Source organism: Scardinius erythrophthalmus, assembly GCF_964197995.2.
Source record: "Scardinius erythrophthalmus genome assembly, chromosome: 17".
Lineage (NCBI taxonomy): Eukaryota > Metazoa > Chordata > Actinopteri > Cypriniformes > Leuciscidae > Scardinius > Scardinius erythrophthalmus.
This window is the reverse complement of record NC_138237.1, coordinates 22,766,039-22,793,339: the sequence shown is the minus strand read 5'-3', so window position 1 is coordinate 22,793,339 and position 27,301 is coordinate 22,766,039. Positions and strand designations below refer to the sequence as shown.

General features: G+C 40.3%; 1 protein-coding gene across 1 annotated transcript; it reads right to left on the bottom strand.

Annotated features, from left to right (window-relative positions):
* Positions 1 to 701: 701 nt before the first annotated feature.
* Positions 702 to 22,829, bottom strand: st6gal1 (ST6 beta-galactosamide alpha-2,6-sialyltranferase 1; the record flags this gene model as incomplete). Its single annotated transcript, XM_081390102.1, has 7 exons — positions 22,626 to 22,829; positions 21,361 to 21,729; positions 15,453 to 15,711; positions 12,884 to 12,981; positions 12,697 to 12,798; positions 4,511 to 4,685; positions 702 to 979 (listed from the first exon to the last, which is right to left on the bottom strand). Exons 1-7 carry the CDS (start codon positions 22,815 to 22,817, stop codon positions 702 to 704), a joined length of 1,473 nt encoding a protein of 490 aa, XP_081246228.1. The 5' UTR covers positions 22,818 to 22,829.
* Positions 22,830 to 27,301: the final 4,472 nt, after the last annotated feature.

Sequence of the window (27,301 nt, the reverse complement as noted above, 5' to 3'; positions counted from 1 at the left end):
TGTATCGGAGCATTTTTATAAGTACAAGTATGAGTACACAAGCGCAGTATCAGGCCCGATACTGGTATTGGTGCATCCCTAATAACCATCATGTTCACACAGCGCACACAACGCCTCTGCACGTACTCCCAATTTCTCTCAACATGGGGACAGGAAAGGTGGGAAAACAAAGTAACTTCCGTTACTTAATTGAAAATGAAACTCTGATATTTTGTTGCAATTTTAAAAGTAATTTGTTACTTTACTAGTTAATTGAAAAAAGTAATCTGATTACGTAACTCCCGCTCCTTGTAATGCGTTTCCCCCAACACTGTTCATCAGTTCTTTTGACATCAGTGCTTTAATGTGTCACATTAGGCAGTGTTTAAGTCAGTGGCTGCATCTCACATGAGAGGCAGATATGTGGTGTTAAGATCTTTTTTCTCTTAATTAACACCAAACTGCATGAATTTACCCCTATGGGACTAGTTAGGGATTGATGGATGGTAGTTTACACATACAGAACTTGCTGCTATATTCAGCATTTTGTGTCCATGTGAATTAAGTTCCTAGTGTTTAGTGTGTTAGTTTTTCATTCTGCACCAGTAAACTGACTCTTGATCTCAGAGACCAGACTGAATACTTGTTGCAGTTTTAGACTAAATCATGCGCTTTACTGTTACATTCTGAAAGTGTACCGAGAAAATCAGTTCACCCTCAAATTATGTCTTTGACTGAGTGTTGGAAGTGGAGCTATGGGTGCAGTTAAATGTAATGAACCCAGGGAGAGTGACTCTGCCATATGTATAGATGTCACGGTCAGAACCTTGGTTCATCCTCTTTACCAGGTTCTTCTCGTATAATAATGGGTGGTAGGCACCTAGGGTGCAGGCAGCATCACTGAAGCGCTGGTAGTAGTGGCACAGCTCGGTTTTCCGTCGCGAAGGCAGGAACTCGTACACATGTACCACTTCACAGAGGGACATCATTAAAACTGTACCTATGGAGGTAGAAGGAAAAAATATAGATACATACAAAATCCACCACAAGTCAAGCCCCTTTTAAAAAAAATGGATATGGAAAACAATTGTTCATACCCTCTGAATAAATGATGAGAAGTATTACCTCAGCTATCCAGCGCTCGTTTCGACAACATTAGCCGCGTTTCCATTACCCTTCAAATTGCGCAAATTGAAATTGCGAATTGAAAATACAAACTTTTTTAAATACAAAAAGGTTTTTACGCTCGCATGAGGTGGTTTTTCAGGCAATTCTAAAAAGAAATATTTCGCAAAACTGCAATGGAAGCAGTTTTTGCGCATTTACAGTCACCTGACGCAATGACGCGGTATGTTTGGACAGAATATGAGACAGAGTTCTTTATTAAATTCATAAAAGACAAAAGAATTACAGGAATAATGAATTCTAAACCTCAAAGATATTGCACAGCCAAGACCTTGAAGCAGAAATGAGGGAGAAACGCCCAGAAACACCTCATACAGTAGGCTATATGTGCCGCTCACAGTATAAGTGTCTTTCCTTACCATAAATGCTTGGATAGCACACCTATCTCCTTCGATTAATAATAATGGCTAGTGTGGCGGCCGCAATATATAAACCTACCAACATTCGTTGCCATGACTTCTCGCAAGAGGGAAAAATTCTGTTTTAGTCGCATAACATCGATAAATGGAAACGCCGTCATTTCGCAAGTTTTTTATCGACATTTAGAAAAAATCGCAAAAGTTTTGCGCAAATCTGGAATGGAATGGAATCTGCCTATTGTCTTGCTTTCTTTGAAGTTGCGGTGAAAAAGTTTTTATTCCACTATATTGAATACGTTCACTGTTAGATTATTAGATCATTACACTAGCTTCACTCAAAACATAGCATGCTGAGGACATCTGCTGGTTAAAGCTATGTAAATGCAACAAGAACAGCAAAAACATGTTCAATGACATTGTACACACTTTGAAACTGCAGCGTGCAAGCTTAGAATAAACAGACTGTTTATCGTTCATTGGTGTGGATGCAAATATAGTTATTGTTATAGTTATCTTTTTAGTTATCGTTGGTGTGAACGGCCCTTTAGAAATGAAACAGTTAACATTTTGACGATTAACCTTGATAAAAATTCCTGAGTATTACCGTTATATTTCAAGCTAGGGGGGGTTTGTGTTGGATTAATTCGGTTCGATAGTATAGATAAAAGCCCCCCCGCACTAACAATTGATTGGTTGGGTCCTTACATGCGCTTCGTGGGGCACACTAGCACACACACGCAAGGTCTCTCGCTCCCTCTCTCTGCCGTGCGTGCGCTCTTGCTCGCTCGCTCTAAGTTCCGGGAGATTTTAACTGATTTGCGGGCATCAGGGAGCCGCTATCGACATGCGGGAGACTCCCGGAACTTCCGGGAGACTTGGGATGTCTGGTTTGCTCTGTTGTTACAGGGTAGCCGCGGGGTCTTAAAAGTCTTAAAAAGGTCTTAAATGTCATGTTCCTAAATTAAGGCCTTAAAAAGTCTTAAATTCCATTGCCCAAGTCTTAATTTTTTAAATGAAGGTCTTAAATTTCATTATACTAGCCTATTTATTCTAAGTCAACATGGCTGCAAACGCAAGGTGAAATGGGGGAAAAAACAACAACAACAACGTGGAAATTCAACAGGGTTTAGCGTAACGTCAGAGAACGTCTAATTTCTAGTATGCACAAACAATAGTTTGGGTTTTAGCGCCGGCGGCAATTGATCAACATTCTAATCAATCAGTCGAGAGGAGAGACATCATGGGGAAGTGACGTTCGGTTCGGTGTACGCATTTTCAAACCGAACGGTTCGTTGGACCATTTTTCCTGCCGACCAAAATTTCATTATTTCAAATGTAGGCGCGTTGCAAGCGCGCTCATAATGTAAGAGACGCCTGCGCGACCACAACATTGTCCAGCATCAAATGTGCAAACGTAATGTAAGCGGAACGAAACTGGGCTACTCGTTATTGTGTGGTTGAAGGACCGTTTATCAGTTTGGACCAGTGCAGCGCGAGCGATCTTGATCAAGCGACACTGTTACACAGCGGTAATAAGAGATCCAGTAAATAAATCATTTGAATTCGCCACAGAAGTAATAACATCGCTGCGAGATCTAGTGAGAAACATTCACATTTCTCCGTTATTAGCGGATCAAACAGCGCTGACGTTGAAACCAGGAAGAAACATTGTGCCATGAATGAACTATCCAGTGTCCACAGATCTGCAACATTCACCATGGATTTACTGTAGTAACACTAACTGCAACCATGGAAGTTTGGCAGGAATAGTAGGCAATAATGCTTTCAAGTTACATTACGTTGGTTTTATTTTGACTTTATGAATAAAATTGCTGCCCTCAAATGTTTATCTGAAATAAAAATAAAGCTTTGTTTATAACTACTACAATATTAGGTTACATTTCATTTTTTTCCAAGGAGCTGTTTTGTTTATGCTCCTAAGAAGAGTCTATTATAGCTCCATCATTGGTCAAAGTGTGTTAGTTTTAATAAATAAAATAATAATAATAAAAAAAAAATTCTCTGGCATTTATTTCTTTTTGCTGTATCGAAAACGTACCAAACCGTGACACAATCGTATTGAACCGAACCGTGAATTTTGTGAACCGTTACACCCCTACTATCTATATCTCTCTTATTTTAATGTTTATGCAAACAAAAAGTGCATAGTGCTGCTAATTTTTGGTTTTGTTTTGTTATCGACATAAAACTTGAAATTATTTCAGTGTGTATATCAGTACTTGAACATTTCCACCACAATACCATGATAGTATTGATAACCATGATCATTTTGGTCACTATAATCATGATATGAAACTTTCATATCGTTTCATCTCTACTTGGAAGGCTGCTTCACAGAGCACGCGTTCTTGCTGTGTTGACATGCCCATATATTATAATACATTTCATTTTGGGGCTTGTTGTTTGAGCTTGGCTCATAAAGTGATCAGGTTTATGGAGTTATTAAAGTAGGCAGGTGCGGGTTCAAATGGTTTATATTGAAAACAAGACCAAAATATTGCAACATTTTAGTCTTGTTTTCAATATAAAGCATTTGGATTAATTTTGATTTCTAATAGGCTTGCCTCTTTCTTTTTTACTGCTGTTTTTTTTTTTTAGCAACATGTATGAGTCAGGCTCATAACTCTTTCCCTGTGGATTTCTTGCACCAAGCAGTAGACACAGAAGAGAGGCACATCTTTTATCTGCATTTAAATAGGTCACTAACAACTAGTTGTTCAGCTTGGTTACGTAAACTGCGTAGCATCTTTTTTTTATGTGATTGTCACAACCTGCATTTTTGGGGAGTTAAATCAGTTGTAGAATGCGATTGTCGCTTCCATAAATTACTAAACTGTGTGTACAGAACAGGATTAAACACTAAAAGGTGAATTAACAATTAGCTGCAGTGTGTACATGACCATGGTTTGTGGTTTCTTAAGCATTTATGATAAGTTAAAAAAAAAAAAAAACATAATAAAACTTACCCAGCAGGCCTGATGAGGGAGGGTTTTTTTGTATAGTCTCATCCATATTGTCTTGTATTCGCTGCCACAGCTGCCATTCCATCCGTGGGTGTATAATATAAAATGGCTGTTGAGGGTGTAAGCGTCGATATCGCTGATACTGTTTAAATATTGGGTAATCTGTCTTGTTGAACCACTGAAAGCATAACAAAAGGAGGATTATTACATTTCCCAAAATTTCATTAATGAAATCTGGAATGCTTACAAATATTAGTAAAAAAATATATATACATTTTAGAGTCAACATGAAACCGTTTGTAGCCCATTTTACTTGTGTAATTTGTGATGTAGGATATTCAGTGAGAAGAAAATGTAGGTGTAAACTTGATTAGCTCCCAGGGATTAAAAGTTCTCAGTCGCTACGACGGATTTCCGTTAATTGCAGCGAGTCTACAACAGATTTCCCTCAATTGCAGGGTTCCCGCTTGTCCTTAATGTCTTAAATTCACTTTTCATAATTTTAAGGCCGTAAATAGGCTTCCATTTCTTAAATGGTGTAATAAATGTCTTAATTTTAGTTTGAAAAGGTCTTAAATTAAGGAAAGATGAGGTGTATTCACCCTGCTAAGGGGGATGTGATCAAAGCCTGGAGTGGAGCGAAAGCACGTTCCTGTCTCCACGCTAAGCGTTCTGTAATCACTCCGTTCTGGATTTACTCTGGGTTTTCCATTCCCGCTCCGTGTTTACTCCATTTTAAAAGTTATTCTAATATGTTTATTCTTTTATATCATGAACGTTTGAACACAACATTTATAATACTATATGTAACGGTTTGGGAAGTATTCTACACGTTTAACAAATAGAATTGTCCAAATGTAGTGAACGCACCTATAGAGAGAAATGCACATTTTAAATGGATTACATAAGAAAGTAGTCTGTTGCTTTTCGTTTTGAATTGTTTTGTTTAAAAGTAGACATTTCAAGCTTTCTATAGATATATTTCTCATGCCTGTGAAGTAGCCTATACGCTGAGTTTCGGTTCATTTATGAGACAAGCTCCAGTTCACGAGCACTGCAAGTGATCGCGCCGGTGCCTTGCATGTCCTGATAATATTGTCTGCTATATTTGCTTCTGATTTATTAAATCAGTATTTTATCAAATAAATTTATTAAATTTATTAAATGCAATTAGTTGATGAAACATCGATTAAAATTAAGATACAATTTATACAAAACAAAATTCACTTTAAAGAATGGCTTTATACAAAACAAAACTTAAAGTGTAAGTTGCAGGTTAACCACCACAACCAATTAATGTGTAAATTAAGTGCTCAATATGTATATATGTAAACATTTCTGTCTTAAAGGAGAACTCCGGTCAATTTTAACATTGAGCTCATTCTTTTGTACATTTGGAGTGCTGTCAATACAGAGAACAACGACAAAAATCGGTGTTGCCTACACCGAGTTATTCTATTTTTAAAATTTGCGATTTTTACCGAAAAACAGGATGTAAACAGGTATTTGCGCTGGCTTAAATAACATCATTTTTATACATATCTTTTACATCTACTGCAGTCAGATCCACTCGTGTTCACTCAGAAGGAATCACTCACATTTTCTGTGCACTTGTAATGACACATCAAGGATGTTAAGAGCCTAAAAGCAGGTTTAGTACTTGCCCTATTGAAGTCAACAGGGTGCAAATTTTAAAAATAGAATAACTCGGTGTAGGCAACACCGATTTTTGTAGTTGTTCTCTGTATTGACAGCACTCCAAATGTACAATAAAATGAGCTCAATGTTAAAATTGACCGGAGTTCTCCTTTAAAATGCGTTAAAATAACATTTATTGGGGTTTCTTCAAGGTAGCGCGTTTTTACAGCAACTGGGTGATGACGTCATAGAAGGAAGTTGCAGCCATACTCCGCTAGACTCCTAGTGTTTGTGGCTTGATTATGGAGAACGACTGGGAGACTGAGGAGGTGGGAAACTAGCGTTGTCAAAGTACCGGTACTTCGGTACTGAAAATGTGACATTACCAGCATTTCTGTAGCACCGGGTATATTCGGTACCCAGTAATAGGCAGCTGCGTTCAGTCGCTTCCATGTTTATCTAAGCACGGGGCTCCAGACTAACTTTTATTACTATGATGAGCACTGTAGCCGATATATACCACGAGTGTCTGTGTATATTAAACTACAGAAATACTATTTAAATATTAACATTGCATGTTCTTTGTCTCTGTGTGAATGAATGGCGGAGACGCGCGGTGTCATTTACCTCACACACACACACACACACACACACACTGAAGCACGGGTGATGCGCGCGCTGTTTTCAGTCTAGCTGCTGCCACTCACGATATGATGACATGATGAAATTCATCTCCAGAGCCACTCTGAGTCATTTTACCATTTCATTTGAGAAAAACTATCGTCATATACACACACAGAAACTCAAAGGTCTTCACGGCAACCCGTCAAAATAAAAGTTCGGTTTAACTTTGCGTGCATGCTGCCTGAATTCGTTTTGTTTTGCGAATAGCTTACTCTCATTTCAGGCGGGATCACGGTCCTCTTGAAGCCAGCACACACAATTATGTTTACAATTGAGTTATTTCAATATAACTGCTAGCCTACTTGCCATTAGACTACAGTAACTCTAGGCTTGGAGTTCCTTTTATGACGTCACGCCCAGCCTAGTGGAAGGGAGAGGGAGTGCTTAAAGCAACAACATGGAACTTTTCCTCTGCGGTCGCCCTACAGGTTGGAAGCGGAATTGTCCATTACCGCTGTCGTAAAATGATTTGCGGTTACTGTATATGAAGCATGCAGGTTTTTTTTCATATGGGCAATGATAATATTATTAATCTTCCCCCTTTCATAATTTATACATGTTCAGTAGACTAAACATTTTAACTCAAACATTTGCGATTTGCATGTCGATTGCAATGCTCAAATCTGAACGAGAATGATAGCGATAGCATCCTAACCATCTAAAACTACCATGTTAGTGTTTACTAGCTACCAGATTGATAATTCGCTCATCTACTAGCTGATTCATGAAGATAAATAAATGGAGGACCAGATAGTTTCCATAACGTAGCCAGGCAGACAACAGATTAGAAAAACTAAAGATTGTATGCAAGCAATTTACAGTTACTTACTAGTTCAACAGCATGACGGCCAAGTCAGCATCGGTCTGGTAACTCTCCTCCTCCATTAGCTCACGCCAGCGAGCAAACGCTCGACCCATATTGATCCTCGTCCTGCCTTTCAGTTTATCACTCTCCCTTTTCCTCTTTCGACTCTACTCTGACAAAACCTTGGACTTCTTACGTTTCGCTGCTGCTTCAGCCATGACGAAAACAGACGTACGAAAACAAACGCGCTGGTTGGCCACATTTGAGGAAGTGGTGGGCAAAGTGACGTATGCCGTAAAGCAGTCGAATTTTGTAGTTCTTTTTGAGCGCTGGTTACTACCCGCACCCCGAAGTTACATAGTGCCAGTAAAAGCGATACAGACCCCGTCAGGCTCTGGCAGACGTCTCATTCAACCTATTGTAAGTCGATGTACTGTCACAAGGGTCTTGGAAATATATTATGAAGGTTGAAAAGTTACATGTTGTTGCTTTAAAACCACTAAAAAGTACCAACTTTTCATAGTATATTCAGCATTTTGGTATGAAAAACATACAAAACAGTGGTGGGCGGTTCTTATCTTTATGTTTATTGCATTTTCTTCGTGAAAATTTTTACCTGCAACTTACACTTTAATGAAGTTGTCAAAATCATGTGCGATTTTCGAATAATAATAGAACAATTCCCAGCGATCATCGAATATTATTTTTGCTTGAAATACCCATCCCTACCATAAATGCACTTTTTGTTCTGATGCTGGTGCTATCATTTTCCCTCTTCTGTTCTGTGTTAATAGGTTGAGTTAGAACATGCATTATAATTTCTTATTATACTGCTCAGGTTAAAACAGAATTTATTATTATTATTATTATTATTATTATTATTATAGCTAGATTAAAAACAGATATTATATATTATTTATGTATTATATTATATATATATATAGTTTATGATATTAGCTCACTTTGCGGCAAAAGCTCTGTTGGCTTTTATTATTTGATAAATAAATAAAGTTAAAGTTATGCAAATGATTAATTATTTGTATGACTACATCACAAAGAGTCAAGTCTTGTAAAAGCATTAGATTGAAAACACTGAAATTTCATAAAAGTGTGTAAATAATAGAAATGCAGTTCAAAATGGCCTTTCTTTAAATCCAAATGTTCTTTGAGTATTTCATTTGTGAAGGTAAAGAATGTTCTCTTTATACTCCTAGTTACAAGAAGAAAAAACTGCTTTTAAACTGGGTGTGTGACAGGCTGTGTTCCAGCTGTATGGAGAAATTGTATTGTTGACTTGTGCTAGGAAGAATGAAGAAAAAAGCTCAGCATCTCAGAATCGAACCCCGGTCTCGCCCCCGCGTGACAGGCGGGGATACTTACCACTATACTAACAAGGAGTGGCTTAGTGGTCACGTGCTTCTGAATGTACAAAAACTACACTTCATCAAGCTAGGACTTTGTGGTGAAACCTTCTAATTAACCCTTAAAGAGTTTCTGTATCTTGGGGGATACAGTCATTTAACAGGCTATGGGGGGAGGGGCATTATGTGGTTGCAGTTGATGAGAAACACTGATGGGGTGATGGGTCATGTAATCAGGTCATGTGACTTTATGCCAACATTCCAAACATTTGTATCAAAATCCAAAATGGCAGCATACGTGGACAAAGACACTGGCCATGAGGGAAGTGTTTTTATATTTTTCACGACTATAATATTTTAGAGTGATTTTGTTTTAGAAAATAGTTTTTTAAGGATAGTTTTACATGTTCTTGTGGATATTTTTAAAATAATCTTCTCACAACTTTGATTATCAGGCATTGAATGTCTGTATCCTGGGGGATACATTGCCCATATAAGGGTATTTAACAGGGCTGATCACTCAGAGATATTCTTATGTTTTGAGGCCTGTTCTCTACAGATATTGAATAGGATAAAGGTTTTTCTTTAACTTGTAGTGTAGTGTAGTGTAATGTAGTGTAGTGTAGTGTAATGTAGTGTAGTGTAGTGTAATGTAGTGTAGTGTAGTGTAATGTAGTGTAGTGTAGTGTAGTGTAATGTAATGTAGTGTAGTGTAATGTAGTGTAGTGTAGTGTAGTGTAATGTAATGTAGTGTAGTGTAATGTAGTGTAGTGTAGTGTAGTGTAATGTAGTGTAGTGTAATGTAGTGTAGTGTAGTGTAATGTAGTGTAGTGTAATGTAGTGTAGTGTAATGTAGTGTTATGTAATGTGGTGTAGTGTTGTGTAATGTGGTGTGGTGTAGTGTAATGTAGTGTAATGTAGTGTAATGTAGTGTTGTGTAATGTGGTGTAGTGTAATGTAGTGTAGTGTTGTGTAATGTGGTGTAGTGTAATGTGGTGTGGTGTAGTGTAATGTAGTGTAGTGTAATGTAGTGTTGTGTAATGTGGTGTAGTGTAATGTAGTGTAGTGTAGTGTTGTGTAATGTGGTGTAGTGTAATGTTGTGTAGTGTGGTGTAATGTAGTCTAGCGTAGTGTAGTGTAATGTAGTGTAGTGTAGTGTAATGTAGTGTAGTGTAATGTAGTGTAGTGTGGTGTAATGTAGTCTAGCGTAGTGTAGTGTAATGTAGTGTAGTGTAATGTAGTGTAGTGTAGTGTGGTGTAATGTGGTGTAGTGTAGTGTAGTGTAATGTAGTGTAGTGTAGTGTAGTGTAATGTAGTGTAGTGTAGTGTAATGTAGTGTAGTGTAGTGTAGTGTGGTGTAATGTGGTGTAGTGTAGTGTAGTGTAGTGTAGTGTAATGTAATGTAGTGTAGTGTAATGTAGTGTAGTGTAGTGTAATGTAGTGTAGTGTAATGTAGTGTAGTGTAATGTAGTGTTATGTAATGTGGTGTAGTGTTGTGTAATGTGGTGTAGTGCAGTGTAATGTAGTGTAGTGTAATGTAGTGTAGTGTAGTGTAATGTAGTGTAGTGTAATGTAGTGTTATGTAATGTGGTGTAGTGTTGTGTAATGTGGTGTGGTGTAGTGTAATGTAGTGTAATGTAGTGTTGTGTAATGTGGTGTAGTGTAATGTAGTGTAGTGTTGTGTAATGTGGTGTAGTGTAATGTGGTGTGGTGTAGTGTAGTGTAGTGTAATGTAGTGTTGTGTAATGTGGTGTAGTGTAGTGTGGTGTAATGTAGTCTAGCGTAGTGTAGTGTAATGAAGTGTAATGTAGTGTAGTGTAGTGTAATGTAGTGTAGTGTGGTGTAATGTAGTCTAGCGTAGTGTAGTGTAATGTAGTGTAGTGTAATGTAGTGTAATGTAGTGTGGTGTAATGTGGTGTAGTGTAGTGTAATGTAGTGTAGTGTAGTGTAGTATAGTGTGGTGTAGTGTGGTGTAGTGTAATGTAGTGTAGTGTAATGTAGTGTAGTTTAATGTAGTGTAATGTAGTGTAGTGTAGTGTAATGTAGTGTAGTGTGGTGTAATGTAGTGTAATGTAGTTTAGTGTAATGTAGTGTGGTGTAGTGTGGTGTAGTGTAGTGTAGTGTAGTGTAGTGTAGTGTAATGTAGTGTAGTGTGGTGTAATGTGGTGTAGTGTAGTGTAATGTAGTGTAGTGTAGTGTAGTGTAATGTAGTGTAGTGTGGTGTAATGTAGTGTAATGTAGTGTAGTGTAATGTAGTGTAGTGTAATGTAGTGTAGTGTAATGTAGTGTTATGTAATGTGGTGTAGTGTTGTGTAATGTGGTGTGGTGTAGTGTAATGTAGTGTAATGTAGTGTTGTGTAATGTGGTGTAGTGTAATGTAGTGTAGTGTTGTGTAATGTGGTGTAGTGTAATGTGGTGTGGTGTAGTGTAGTGTAGTGTAATGTAGTGTTGTGTAATGTGGTGTAGTGTAGTGTGGTGTAATGTAGTCTAGCGTAGTGTAGTGTAATGAAGTGTAATGTAGTGTAGTGTAGTGTAATGTAGTGTAGTGTGGTGTAATGTAGTCTAGCGTAGTGTAGTGTAATGTAGTGTAGTGTAATGTAGTGTAATGTAGTGTGGTGTAATGTGGTGTAGTGTAGTGTAATGTAGTGTAGTGTAGTGTAGTATAGTGTGGTGTAGTGTGGTGTAGTGTAATGTAGTGTAGTGTAATGTAGTGTAGTGTAATGTAGTGTAATGTAGTGTAGTGTAGTGTAATGTAGTGTAGTGTGGTGTAATGTAGTGTAATGTAGTGTAGTGTAATGTAGTGTGGTGTAGTGTGGTGTAGTGTGGTGTAGTGTAGTGTAGTGTAGTGTAGTGTAATGTAGTGTAGTGTGGTGTAATGTGGTGTAGTGTAGTGTAATGTAGTGTAGTGTAGTGTAGTATAGTGTAGTGTAGTGTAGTATAGTGTGGTGTAGTGTGGTGTAGTGTGGTGTAGTGTAATGTAGTGTAGTGTAATGTAGTGTAGTGTAATGTAGTGTAGTGTAGTGTAATGTAGTGTAATGTAGTGTAGTGTAGTGTAATGTAGTGTAGTGTGGTGTAATGTAGTGTAGTGTAATGTAGTGTGGTGTAGTGTGGTGTAGTGTGGTGTAGTGTAGTGTAGTGTAGTGTAATGTAGTGTAGTGTGGTGTAATGTAGTGTGGTGTAGTGTAGTGTAGTGTAATGTAGTGTAGTGTGGTGTAATGTAGTGTGGTGTAGTGTAATGTAGTGTAGTGTGGTGTAATGTAGTGTGGTGTAGTGTAGTGTAGTGTAATGTAGTGTAGTGTAGTGTGGTGTGGTGTGGTGTGGTGTAGTGTAGTGTAGTGTAATGTAGTGTAGTGTGGTGTAGTGTGGTGTGGTGTGGTGTGGTGTGGTGTGGTGTAGTGTAGTGTAGTGTAGTGTAGTGAAGAAGTAGTCATATGAACTATAATAAAAAAGAATACATTGCAAAATGTTACCCTAAATGGGCAATGTATCTTGGGAGATACAGAGTGTAACTTAGAAAAAAAAGGTCATATTTTGGAAAAAATGCATGAACTGTGTCATTTTAGTCTAGATACATACAAAAATAGCAATGAATCATTTTTCCATCAAATTTATTTATGCTTGCCCCTTTAAGGGTTAAGCAAATTTCCTCGAATTTTGTGAGTTTGCCAAATGCTTGACAGTGAAATATGGTGAATTTTTACCTCCCGTAGATCAGACGAATAAGGGCCAGGATCCCAGCTCACTAAAATCCCTGCACTGTACAAAGAACTGGAGAGGAAATGGTGGTCTTCAGATGCCATTACCTGTGCAATAAACAGAAATTATGGTCTTTTAAGAGATTGTTGCTACATGTCATTTTAACCTTTCCCGAGTTAGCAAACAGTTTACCTGGGAATTGATCAGTCGCACTGTTGTTTTAGAGCCCACATCTTTCTCAAAGCCTGTTGTCGGTGCGGCATTGAACCGTATCACTGCATCATGTGTATCTAGATTTCAGGAATTTTTTTAGTAATAATGCCTCATTCATACATAAAATCATCCAATTTTCTTTATAATTTCAAGGAATGACATATTACATATATATGTATACTGGGGTGCTCATAACTTTTTTGGTCTGGTTCTCAAGGGAGCACCTGGAGATGCTGCTTGGTAGTCACATTTTACACGGCACACTTATCCTACAAGCTGTCGTCATAACTTTTCTCTTGACTGCTCTCCTCTCTATCTTTTCTCTTGAACATTGTAGGTGATGATGATGGTTTTAAAAAATATACTGTATATTTTTATTAACATGAATGACACAGATAACAGCAGGAATGTTAGGCTGCTGTCACTTGGGGATACTTAATTTGATTAATCGATTCAACAGTGCTATTGATCTGCATTACCAAACGTGGATGTTTTACACCAGAAACATACACTGATGTACTATTTTATTTAATACTGTGAAGCTGCTTTGATACAATCTGTATTGTGAAAAGCGCTATATAAATAAAGTTGACTTGACTTGACTTGACTTTAAGACTGAATGCACGGACCGAATATACTGACACACATCCAGTTTCTTTCTCAACTGTTCACTTATGACATGACAGAAAGAATTTGCGAGACGGGTATTTTGACATTTTGTGTGTTTGTGTCCGTTCAAGCGCAAGTAATGCGAAAGAGGAGTCAAGTCAGTGTTTGAGTGCTGTCTGAAATGTGCCTCTCTCTCTCTCTCTCTCTCTCTCTCTCTCTCTCTCTCTCTCTCTCTCTCTCTCTCTCTCTCTCTCTCTCTGTGTGTGTGTGTGATTCCTGATTTTTGCCTCTTCTTCCGCGTTTAAAATCGTTTGAATCAAGGTTATTTTCGTAAACGAATACTGACACTAAGACTAAAAGTATTGATTTTTTTTTTTTTTCGTAAACTGAAAACTGGCCAAACACGTATTTCCATCATGCAAACCTTATGCAAATACAGCTGTATCTTAATTCCAAGTAAGATAACCATAGAATGTTAAGCTAAAATGGATACCACACATATTAGACAAGATACCACACTGAGCAGAAAATGGAAAAAACAAATAGCATGTCTAGTCCACAAACAGACTTATATTTGTCAGAGTAGAAGTAAACTAAATATCTGGTCTGAAGAGAACAAATGAATATGAGTATAACTATGAGAATATGATATTAAAAGATGGAATAGACAAAAAGCATAAATGGATCAATAAAATAATCATGTTTGAAAGGATTACTCATAGAAATAACCATAAAAGAATAATCATAATAATCATACGCATTTTTTTTCTTATACACCACGTTTAACAATATTTAATTTTTAATATGAATGAGTATGAATGAATAATTTTTACTTTTAAGTTGCATTTGTTTGGTTCTTTGTGCAATCTCAAACAATTATTTAATTTTTATTATTAAGAGGTTTGCACAAGAGTTAACTGTAAACTGCAAACATTAAACTTTGCTGAAATTAAATGTCTTTAACAGGAAGTGAAATGAACACACTTACATTCATGATTGCCCTCTTACCAGAGATGGCGAAAAATCCTACTCTAGTAAGTAAACGTGTCCCTGTCCCCAAAAATGATGGTACTCAAAAGCGCTTCCCTCCACGTTTTATGTTGCACTGTTTATTTTTTACCACACATGCGCACCAGTTATGTGCACCCCTGTGTGAGTGTATGTATATATATATATATATATATATATATTACATGGCTTGGTTGAATTCTAATGTAGAATGCGGTCTGTTATTTCTTGATAACAGACCGCTGCTAAGTATAACACACTGTTGCCATGAAAAACAGAGCGTTGCTATGGACGCAGGATTCTAACTGTAGAGACAGAACGGACTATTTTCTTTAGCGGAAGCAATATATATATATTTTTTTATAAACTCAATAAACTCCTTTTTAAATCAATATTTTGTGTCAAATTATTGATTTATTTGGTAGGTAGCCATGTAATAAGCGGGATAATGTAGAGCGAGGCAGTTGTTATAGCGAATACAACCACGACAGGCTGATCAGGACCCCGACAGTTGTTATAGCGAATAAAACGTCTTCAGGCTGATTCAAGACCCCTCCGCTTCACGTCGGGGTCCTGATCAGCCTGTCGGGGTTATATTCGCTATAACAACCACCTCGCTCTACATTATCCCTTACATTCATACATATACACACACATACATACAATATTTTATTTTATATCTGGGAATTCAAGCTAAAATGCTTTATTATATAACCTTAAGGTAATATCTAATGATGTAAATTACTTTGAAAAATATCTAATCTCTCTTTTTTTTTTTTAATTGATGGATGCAAAACAATATTGGATTATTTAAAACAAAACATTCTGTCATCAATGCAATGTAAAACAAAGGTGATCATTTATAATAATAAAAACAGATAAAAGAATAAAGAAAGAGATCCAGATTATGTTATGAATTATAATGGATTACCTATTTCCTTTCCTAATCCAGAGTTTTTGAGAGAACCTGCAGATGATACCACTGCACAGGTCTTAAACGGGCCAATATCAGTGGTTATTTGATGCTGAGGTAACTGAGAGGCCCAGGGCAAACCAGAAAATGGCTCCATATCCGGTGTTAAAGTTGTAATCTGAACCATCTCCTTGATTTGACAAAGAAGTTCAGGGCCACTGAGTTTGGGACGATGTGCTGCAGGTCCAGGGTACTTAACTCCGTATTTATTCATTGCCTAAAATGAAAACAAAAAAGACTATGATAGATAGGTATATCACATTTATTACAAGAAAGTAAGGTAGGTAAGCAAGAAGTAGGTAGGTAAGTAGTAGGGTTTTGTATCTCAGAGGCCCCATTTACACTGCATGGTTCAAGTGACCCAATTCCGATTTTTTTCCTCATGTGGCACAGATCGGATATGACCGGTGACCGTGTAAGCAGGAAAAAAACGCATGAATTCCGATTTTCTCAGATCGGATTCAGGCCTCATTCATATGTGGTAATAAATCAGATATGAATCGGATACGTGCATTTGCGTCTGCCATGTAAGCAGACAAATCGGATATTCCCCAGTAAATGCGAGTAAGTATCCGTACCCGATGGTCAAATTATGTATTCATATGTGTTGTTACGCGTGAGGATAAATGGATGATCATCACCTTCAACAGCGGACTCGAGGTGACGGTTGTGCGCGTTAATGAGCACTGCTTTTAAATTAACATTTCTTTAAAACGAAATTTATTTGACAGAATTTTATTTTCTTAATGGCATAAACAGGCTTTACTCCCTTGAAACCTAAACTGGAATGGAACATACTCATATTTTAGAGAATGTAGTTAATATTTTCGTTAATAATGATTTATCATATCCACCCGAAATTAATCAGAATGTTATTTTTATTAGCCTACTTAACCCGCCCGATCCGCGGATTATCCACAGAGCCCCCGCGGATATGACCGCGATCCGCGCATCACTATAATCATTTTGTCTGCTTCTGCATCCATTGCATATTGAGCTGTTTTACTTCATTTTCCGGGTCAGAACGTCTACATTTGGTTGTTTTGGCAGTGTATAGTGTAAATGCAAATATCGGATACGGGTCACTTTTAAAAGATGATGTAAGCGGGTCGTCAAAAAAAACGGATATAGTCAGCAAATCGGAATTGGGCATCAAGACCTGCAGTGTAAATGCAGCCAGAGAGTCTATTTACACCAAGTGGAAATAGCCCACCTTGGTGGCAGAGGCTATTTACACTAATTCCACCTACCATTGTTTGATTGAGCCAGACAAAATTACAAAAGTAACCCATCTAATGACATCTGATGGTGAGGAGAGTAAGATGGGGGGGACATAAGCTTTTGACGCAACCAACCTGAGTTGATAACGTCTCGGTTACGTATGGTAACCCTCGTTCCCTGAGTGAGGGAATGGAGACGCCACGTTGGAGTTACCAACGAATTGGGATCACGCTAGGGAGACCAATTGCCTTCGAGTGAAATTAAAACGAGCCAATGGACATTGGCATGGAGGATTTGCATTCCGCACCCCGCCTGCCAGTGCGGGTAAAAAGTGGAAGCGCAAGCATACACAAATCGCTTTACGCTGAGGAGCCGGACGGTGTCCGGTCCTCTTCGAAGGTACAGCAACCATGGTGACGGGATGTGATGTCTCCGTTTCCTCACTCGGAACGAGGGTTACCATACGTAACCGAGACGTTCCCTTTCTTTCGGTCACTCCTACGTCACGTTGGTAGGAGTTACCAACGAATTGGGATCCCTAACAAAACGCCATGGTGCTGGCCCCTTCCAGCGCCCGGCTTAAGCTTCCTGCCGACAGTTTCTTGTTACTTCTCTTTTTTTTTTATGGCGGAAGCTTAGCTAGGAAGAGATCACACTGCTGTTCCGCAAGACCCGCTCAGTGAAAATTGGATAATGCTGAGAAAGCGTGCCCAACCGTAGGAGGGAACGCTCCGGAGCCACAACCTGCCCGAAGGGAGGCACTAGGAAAACACATGTGCACTAGCCAATGGGGTAGTGGACACATGACAGTCTCTGAGGTAGTCCAAGCCCGGAGGGCTGGGAGCATACTCAGCAGAGACGACAGAGGGGAAGACACTGGCTAGCCCGGGGGGTAGCCGCATCGTGGAGAAACACACATGGGGTCGCCGTAGGAACCACTGACATATGGAACCCCAGCCTAATGCCAGCTCATTAGTGACAGGTAACAGGCCTGGCGTCTGGCGATCCGCCTCGCCTGGCGCCGAAAGGGTGACGGAGGAACTCACGAGGTTAGCCGTTTGTTGGGTAACCAATGGAGCAGAATAACGCACGTATCTGGCCCATGGGGCGAGAATGGCGTAGCAAGCCGACACTAACCTAATTCCTTGCACTACTGGCCATAGCGAGTACACGGGAGGAAACAGGTTCTACACGAAGGCTATAAAACCTAGCGAACGTGTTAGGTGTCGCAAGGCGCCTTGAGCCAGCGCCCAGAATTAGGCAACACTCCTAGTAAAGTGTGCTCTCAATCTAGGTGGTCAAGGCACTTCCTGGGACTCATAAGCCCGGACGATAGCATCCACTAACCAGTGGGCTAACCTCTGCTTGGAGACAGCTTTCCCCTTCAGCTGGCCTCCGTAACAGACGAAGAGCTAGTCTGAGGTCCTAAAGCTTTGTGTTCTGTCCACGTAGCAGCGCAGAGCACGAACGGGACAGAGAAAAGCCAGGGCTGGGTCTGCCTCCTCCGGGGGCATCGCTTGCAGGCTCACTACCTGATCTCTAAACGGAGTGATAGGAACCTTGGGCACATATCCGGGCCGAGGTCTCAGGATAACGTGAAAGTTCAGCGCGAACTCTAGGCACGATTCGTCGGGTGGACGACACTGATCGGCAAGTTTGGGGGTCTTCCCGGTGGGAAGAACACCAGACGACGAACAGGTTCCACTTCAACGCATAGAGGCGCCTCATAGTGGGGGCTCTAGAGGAAGTGATGGTGTCTACCACTGCCTGTGGTAGTCCACCTAGAACCTCCGAGTCCCGTCCAGAGACCAGACATGGAGTTTCCAGAGGTCTGGACGCGGGTGCCATAGAGTGCCCCGTCTCTGAGAAAGAAGGTCCTTCCTCAGAGGGATCGGCCAAGGAGGGGCTGTCGCGAGGAGCATGAGTTCCGCAAACCAAGTCCGGTTGGGCCAATACGGCGCAACGAGCAGCACCTGCTCCTCGTCCTCCCTGACCTTGCACAGTGTCTGTGCAAGAAGGCTCACTGGGGGAAACACATATTTGCGAAGGCCCTGGGGCCAGCTGTGTGCCAGTGCATCCGTGCCGAGGGTTCCTTCGGACAGAGAATAGACAACTGGCAATGGATCGTGTCCGGAGAGGCAAACAGATCTATCTGAGAGGCTCCGAAGATTTCCCATATCAGCTGGACCGCCTGGGGATGGAATCGCCATTCTCCCGGAAGAGGTGGAACGTGCCGCTCTGCCACACCCATCTCTGGATTCGATCGTGAAGCCAGCGCTGAAGAGGTCTCATATGGAGCGTCACTGCAGCTACCATATGCCCCAGGAGCCTCTGAAACTGTTTCAGTGGGACCGCTGACCTGCCTTGAAAGGACTTGATGCAGTTGAGCACTGACTGGACCGACCGAGTCCTACTCCATACCGAGATATGCGAGTGAGCTATTATCTCACATCGACAACTGGCTCATAATGGCTCCCTCGAGGGATCTGTTGTGCAAACACAGGGACATGGTGCTTCGGCATCTCAGCCAGTTGGGGATTCAGGTCAACTGGGACAAGAGCAAACTGCCCCACGCAGAGGATCTCTTATCTCGGTATGGATTTGGACTCGGTCGGTCCAGTCAGTTCTGCCATGGGAACAATGGCCGCCTCCGCGACTTTCGTGAAGACACTGGATGACAGGGCCACCCTGAAGGGTAGGACCTTGTACTGATATGCTCGACCCTCGAACGCAAAACGTTGAAACGGTCTGTGTCGAGGAAGGATGAGTGAAGCCCGGGGGCGTCGAGTCCAGGTTTCCGAACCTCCTTACCCAGCGGGTGATGAGAGTGAAGAGGCCGGGGCGGCGTCACTGCCATCTGAGCGCTGGGGCGAGGGGAATGAGAGCAGCGAGGCAACTTGGCGGCGCACACTGTCATTCTGGCCCTCTTGGACGGGGAGACTGGGAGTGGTGAGGCAATAGAGCGTCATCCTTGACTGCCAGTCTCGACCAGGTGTGACCCTGGGGAAGTGGAAACTGCTCTTTTATTGAAGTTTTGGGTACCGCTGGCCAAAACAACAAAACAGAACCAAGGATTCTCCGGAGGAGCAGCCTCCGAAGGCTGGGCAGCAGCAGCCTGTCTCCGGGGCATGATGTGTTTAAAGGGACACTCCACCGCTGGAAAGATGAATGTGTATTTAAATTGGGTAATTTATGTAGAAGAAATGTGAAATTATTTTTGAATTTGGAGCTTTCTAGACCGAGAAAAGCCAGAAAATGTATTTTTGGCTCATGTGGATGAAAGACAACAACTCCCAGAATGCACTTGCTTCGCTGCTCTACGAGGCCACTCCCAAGCCACGCCTACCGGTTAGAGAGCAGCTGTAAACAATAAAGCTAACTAGTCTCCGTGAGTCTGCCCGGGTTTTTGAGATCGCATCGCACAAAATGTCCGGGATTCGGCTTTTGCTTTCTACAGTCGCCATTCATTGTGTTTACTGTGGCGAGCAGGACGAGACTAGGGCCGCGGGAGAACGAAGCGAGGCCGTTGGCGTGATTACTGATGACCGACACCTGTGAGGCACTGGTCTCGTATCTCTCACGGAGGAGCGGGTATTTTCTTAGCAATGGTAAAACGCACATAAACCGATCACGCCACCGGCCTCGCGTCACCGGCCTGGCCCAGGGAATGTGCGGTGACTTTCGTCGCCGGAGGGCGAGGTCTGTTGCCGTACGCAGCTCTTGGAGCACCCCTGGATCGGTACCACCCTCCTGCATGTCACTGAGCGCTTTGGCCTGGTGAACCTGGAGAAATGCCATGGCATGCTGGGCAGAAGCAGTTTCTCCACACGCACTGTAAGCCTTACCGGTTAGCCTGGAAGAGAACCTGCATGCGCGGGAGGGGAGCGTGGGGTTACCCCGCCAGGTGGATGCGGTCTTAGGACACAATTGCATCGCAACCGACTGTTCCACTGGGGGATGCCCTCGTATCCCTTCAGAAGAACCAGAAGAAGAACTAGATCGGGGAATCTCCGAAGGGACTCCCCCTCGTTTGAGGGTTCTCAGTCTTGATCTCAGCATCGCGATGGTCATGTTCCCGCAGTTGGAACATGACTCAATCACGAACGCTGTTTCAGCGTGTGCGAGGCCCAAACAAGAGAGGCAGCGATCATGACCGTCAACTGGTGGCAGATATTGACCACATCCAGAAACAGACTCGTTGAGCTTGTAGAATCACTATTCCAAACGCTCATTCACTCAGAGGACACAACCAGTCGGCTCCGAAGCAGAAAGCGATTTGTGTATGCTCGCGCTTCCGCTTTATACCCGCACTGGCAGGCGGGGCCCGGAATGCAAATCCTGCATGCCAATGTCCATTGGCTCATTTTAGTTTCACTCGAAGGCAATTGGTCTCCCTAGCATGATCCCAATTTGTTGGTAACTCCTAACGACGTGATATAGGAGTGACTGAAAGAAAGGGAACCAACGTTTTCTGGATTTTAAGAGATATAATCATATACACTGATAGCAGTAGAGCTTCTTCCTCAGAGGATTATGTAAAATGGATTAACTGAAGAGACTTCATGCCTTGCTGATCAGCAGTCCTTGCAGTTTTTTACTGTTTTTATATAGTAAAGGCTTTTAGATGTCTTTCAGTTTCGCTCACCTGGTAGTTCTGCACCACCTTCCTCAGCCTTTTTCCCAGCATGGTGCTTGACATCTCCTCATTCCAGACTTCTCCGAGTGCTCCATTAGGCCCAAAAACAACAGCATCTCCACTTGTGGCACCCTCTCCTCTTCGTTGGCCTCCAAAAATAGTCTCTAAAGCACGTCTCAGCGGTTGCGCCAAAAGCCAGTAAAATAACCCATGCTCTCTTCTTTTTCCCCTGAGGCTGCGGTCCTTGTAACTGCTCTCCATTGAGTAGTTAGAAGATGACAGGATGGGAATAGGCTTCTGAGGATCTCCAGGAATGACACCTGGGAGCTTTTGAGGGTCAGTATACATGGGTTTTGACCCTCCTGTTCCCCGCAATACCTTCGATAGATCAGTGTCACTTTTAGTAATAAAGTATTTTTAATTTTTTACTTAATAGAGTAGAGTGCTGCAGGGATGACGTAATTTTGTAGGCCAACCCGGAAATTAGCATCACTCTGGTTCCCTGGACAAGAAGCCAATAGTGTTTTTTCCAGTAACTTGAATTATTGCCGAAAATGAGCTATTTCAAACTTTATTTAAAATCTACAAATAGGAATGTTTAAGTTAGAATATTTTGCAAGAGCACGATTATAAACACAAGTCTGTAAAAGCCGACTATAGTGTAGAAGACTTTTCCTTTTCGTGATGATGTTTAACTCTTTCCTCGTTTTCTAAAAATGTTGTCAGCCAGCACCAGCATTTTTGACCATATTCACAAAACGTTCATGGCCCCCAAGATATTTTGTTGTATGAATATGTAAACAGTCAATATATCAAAAGACGTTGAAAAGGAAGTTTCATTACAACAACTTTTTAATAAAAGAGCTGAAAAAATCATGTTTTTGACCAGTCCATCAACACCCTCAAAGCTTGCACAGCCGGAAAAACTCATCAATGGGAGGGAAAGTGTTAATGTCCCCGACAATCTCAGAGTCCCATTTTAGTCACTTGTTTGCAAACGTCTTTTTAAAGACAAAAGCAATCTTTACAAAATCTCAAGTGATGTACTGTTGATGTATTTTATGGCATAAAATAAAATACATATATATCTTAAGCTTGTCTCAACCACAGATCTTATTTCAGGTATTTAACAAAAAAACAAAAAAAAAACAGACTTTGGGATGATGGAACAGGATGTGCAAAAAAAACCCTAATTTTATTGTTTTAAGTCTCATTCCTACAGCACTCTAGATAGAGCAGAAAGTAGTGTGAGGAAAGGAATCTCTTTGACATACCTTAACAATTGTGTGTGCTCTTGGTTGAGCTCGAGTTCTCGCCTTCACGCCAAAAATTGCATCTGTGACAGGTATGCTGTTTTCAGCGCAAAAGGTGTACAGGAGAGCCATAGTCATACAGAACAGAGCCATGCACAGGGCTCCTCGACGGGCTCGACGTCTCAACCTCCAGAGTAGGCTAACACGATCCATGGCAGCCCCTGGGATCTGGATAATGAATTGCAGACAATATTAGAAAATTAAAGGATTACCTCTGAAAATGAAGTTGCCAGCTGCATAGAAGCATATGAATAGGTTCAGCTGAATTGAAGACATATAAAAACAGTTGAAAAATATTTATTTTGAAGCTCTAGTAAACTCAATCAAGGAACAGGCCATGTTAGAAATTAAATTAGTGTGAAGGGAAAAGCATGTTCAATATACCTGTCACCATTATGTTCAGTTCATAGACTTACAGTTGTTTTCATTCATCACCTGTGTTTCCCTGTCTGTTTCCCGCCGGCAATCTGTTACCATGGACAATGATCACCTTCCTCACAGCTGCCTGTCATTTGTGTTCATCACCACTGTGTATTTACAGTAGTTCCTGCCTGTATTCATTTCAGTGTCCGGTATTGTTTGTTCATGTCTCACCTGTTTGCCTGTTCCTGAGTTTATATTATTAAGGAAAGTGTTTGAACTACTTTCATCTCCGTCTTCCTTGCTACGAGCCGTGACAATACCAGAGAATTGCTGGTTTTTGTAGATAATATAAATGTTTATATACAGGACCTAAATCTAACTTTTTGCTAGTTTTCTGGGTTCCGTTTTGGATGTTTGCACACAAAAAAATTCCTACATAGTGCTCGAGTAACACGCTTAAATATTTAAATTGTCAAGGCTTAAACTTTAGTGACGATGCAGCGGATAACAACAGCTTTAAAACCATGTCAGTGGGCAGTAGAGTACATTATTTGTCAAGCAGATAACATATTTAAACAAAAGAATCAGGTTGAATGTTGCAATGAATGATCCACAAACTGGAAATACAGAAGAGGCTATGTCTAACATGGTGCTGTGCTGTGATGAACAACAAAGCGTATGCAAAAATCTGAATGGCTGTTTGAAATATTTGAATGCTTTATTTATGGTTACCGGAGTAACGGGTGCATTTCTGTTGTTCCATAAGCGCCGTCACTACTCGATCCGTTCCGGAAACACGATCTGTACTGCGTATGCGCAAGTTTCACTTCCTGTCATTGGCAACGTTTTTACTACATTGATGTCACTGTCACTACTCGATCCGTACTGTACCGTACTGTACTGTATGTGCGAAAAAACATCTCCGTTACGTTCGGCTAGTTGCCCTGTCAGAGGAAAAGAAGAGAACTGATAATTTTATGTTCAGCATACAGAACTGATAATTTAATGACATATGTATTTTGTGTTTTCTTTGGAATGCCAGATGGAGGGATGGATGAATGGATGGATGGAGGGATAGATGGATGGAGGGATGGATGGATATCGAGTAGTGACAAGCGTCATCTACTGTCAGAGGGTGAATGTGTATTTTCATTCAGTGCGTCTCCTTCACTCATTCCATCATGCTGCTCTTGCATGTTGTGCTCGTTTACATCAGTGTGCGTATGCACAATCATTATTAATCTTATGCCTGATGAAAACTGCTTCGTTAATGTTTTTTCTCACATTGTTACGAATTACAATGAATCACGTAAATTATATATTTTAAAAATAGCTAAATTAAACAACAGTTTATTAATTTGCGTAACTAATTGTATTTCTGTCGGTCGTTTAACATTTCTGTTGTAAAACAGCTGTCAAATATTATATATTGAGTTTAGCTACTTGCATATTATCTCACATTGATTTGATTGGTCATCTCAAACATTTTGACATTGATGATCGGTGTTTGACCACTGTCGGCAGCTCGGATGAGTAGGTTGGTTATCTTGGCTGTGTGCGATATTCGTGCAGCACCAAAGCAGAGTTAGTATTAGGTAATTATCACTACCTTTATTATATACACCTCAGAAAAAATTCTGGACCTTGGGGACCTCAATGGTGGGTACGGCCCTGGTTTGGTTAACTGTTGTGTTAAATATGTAACATGCTGTAATAAGCTTGCTTCAGTTGACCTAAATTTAATCTAGCAGAGTTTAGTAATGCAGTTCAGCTCTCTGGAGTACATTTGAAACCTGCCAATGCCTTAAAGGGAGCAGACAAATTGGATTGTGGTAGTTCCATTGTTGTTGGCCTAGAAAAGACCATTTTAACTAAAGTAATATTTTTACTCAGAATTTTATCATTTTAATAATTATGCCCAAAATAAAGGGTCCATACAATAATTGTAGTTACGAAGAACATCAGTTTCATGACAGTAACCAAAACTTCATACATGATGTGTAAAGAGTGCTTATCAATTAATACATATTGGTGCTCTCTAGATAAGGGATATTCAGCTCAATACAAAAATGGTAGTGCACGGTACTCAAAGTAGGATTTAAATTGCAAAAATCATGGCTTGCAACCTTACAAAATTAAAACTACCACATACCGTGATGTTACAACTAAGAAACTTTGGTCAGAGTATGGGAGAGTATCAATGAGTCTTATAAGGTGTCGTTAATAAATATCATATGACAGTATCACATGACATAACTATGCCATCACATGACAAAAACATCAGATTCAAAAGGTTTGTTTAGGTGTGTTCGACTTTATGCGGCACTCCAATCCAATCGAGTTGCCACTTGGAGTCAGGGGCGGAGTTGAAAACGGAGCCACCGAGTTGGACACTTGCGTGGTCTTTGCATACTTTATCACAAACAAATTGTATTTGATGCAATATTTGTCAAATACACAGTTTGTTTAGATGTTCAACTTCATGTGGCATCGCGCAGACCAATCGGCAAGAGTTGTTGCTTGCAGTCGGGGGTGGAATTGAAAACTGGTCCTCAACCAGCCGAGAGACTCTTACCAGGGTTTCCGCGGGGCATTAAAAAGCATTAAAAGTCATTAAATGGATTTTGCGATAATTCAGGCCTTAAATGGCATTAAAAAGCATTAAATCCTACAGGCATTAATTTTTTTATGGTTTTGAAGAAAATGTTATATTATCAATTTATTTGAATAGCCTTCATGATTAATAATTTTTATTTGCTGTCGTCGCAAAATATGTACGTTAGTGTGATTAAAAACACGCGGAAACAGTTTGGTGATTGCCTCCGGCGGAGCAAAGTTGCGGAGGTGGCACGAGTAATTTTGGACAGCAGGAACAACAGGAATAAAACTAGACCAGAAAACTGGGAAAGTGCATGGAAGACAAACAATTTAGAACATGGTTGGTGATCAAAATAAAGAAGGATTTTGCAGCGTTTGTAAAAAGGTATTTAAATTGGGTAGCTACAATGGGAATCAATGGCGTAAAATCTCATATGCAGTCTGACCGCCACACATCGACGGTAAAATGCAGACAGCAGTTAACTATGTGTAGTAACGTTCCCTCATCAGCTCGACATCCGCTGTTGAAGCTCACTTTGCGTTTTTTAACACGTTAACGCATGAGATTATTTTTGTCCAGTTTAACGCATTAAAATATTTAACGCAAACGCAGCATTCGTCAATTTTTGTCATCCCTTGGGTAGCGTTACATTATATGATCCCGCTCTTATTCATGTAAATGCTTTTAAACGCGCTGCCTGCGAATGTCCTGTCTATGTAACACACACACACACACACACACACACAGAGAGAGAGAGAAAGACGCGCGCCAGATCGTGCGCACAGACTGCGCACCAGAAAACGGTCTTTCGCTCTTTCGCGCAACGAACAATAACACACAATTTTGCCAAAATGTCTGTTTTGTGAGTATCCTCATAAAACAAGAGCAGTCTTAAATTAGTGAAATAAAGTCTTAAATGAACGCAAAGAGTTGTGAGAGAATGAGGCGCGTGTTAGATCCGTGTTTCTGTCAGCAGCTGCTCTTAAAGGGACAGCAGCCAATAAAGCTTTCTGTCAGTAAAGTTAATCACAGAACAAAGGCACCAGAGAAAATTACTCACTGCTATTGACTAAAGAACTCTTGTAGCTTTAATAAGCATTAGTCTATATTTAATCTATTATTTATGCTGTGCAGACTGTTTGATAACGTATGTTAGACAGGAAGGCCAAAGGTAAATATGACATTTATTATAGGTTTATGTGAGGATTGTTTGGTAAGTTCACTTAAATTAAAAGTTGTTATATTTTTTTTGAAGCCTAATGTTAAAAATTTGATAGCTTTCAATTACACTGTAATGTTGGATGGCTATAATTAATGTTTAAAATTAGGGGGGAGAAATCATTTTTATCCAGATATCAATAGCTGTATTAGTATCAGTGAGACTGGCCTTTATGTTGTCTCTACATTCATTTGTAGATTAACTGTGAAATGATTACATTATAAAATACATAAACCTAAACAAATGTAAGTGTTTTAATTGCGGAAAAAACGTGTGATTAATCAAGTTAATTTATATATATACATACATACATACATAATATCTGTGGTTAGTCATGGGTCGTGTATGGCATTAAAAATAAAAAAATGGCATTAAAAAGGCATTAAATTTAAATTGAAGATCCCTGCAGAAACCCTGCTTACTCGCCCTCAGCAGCGAGAGCTCTCTGACAACGTG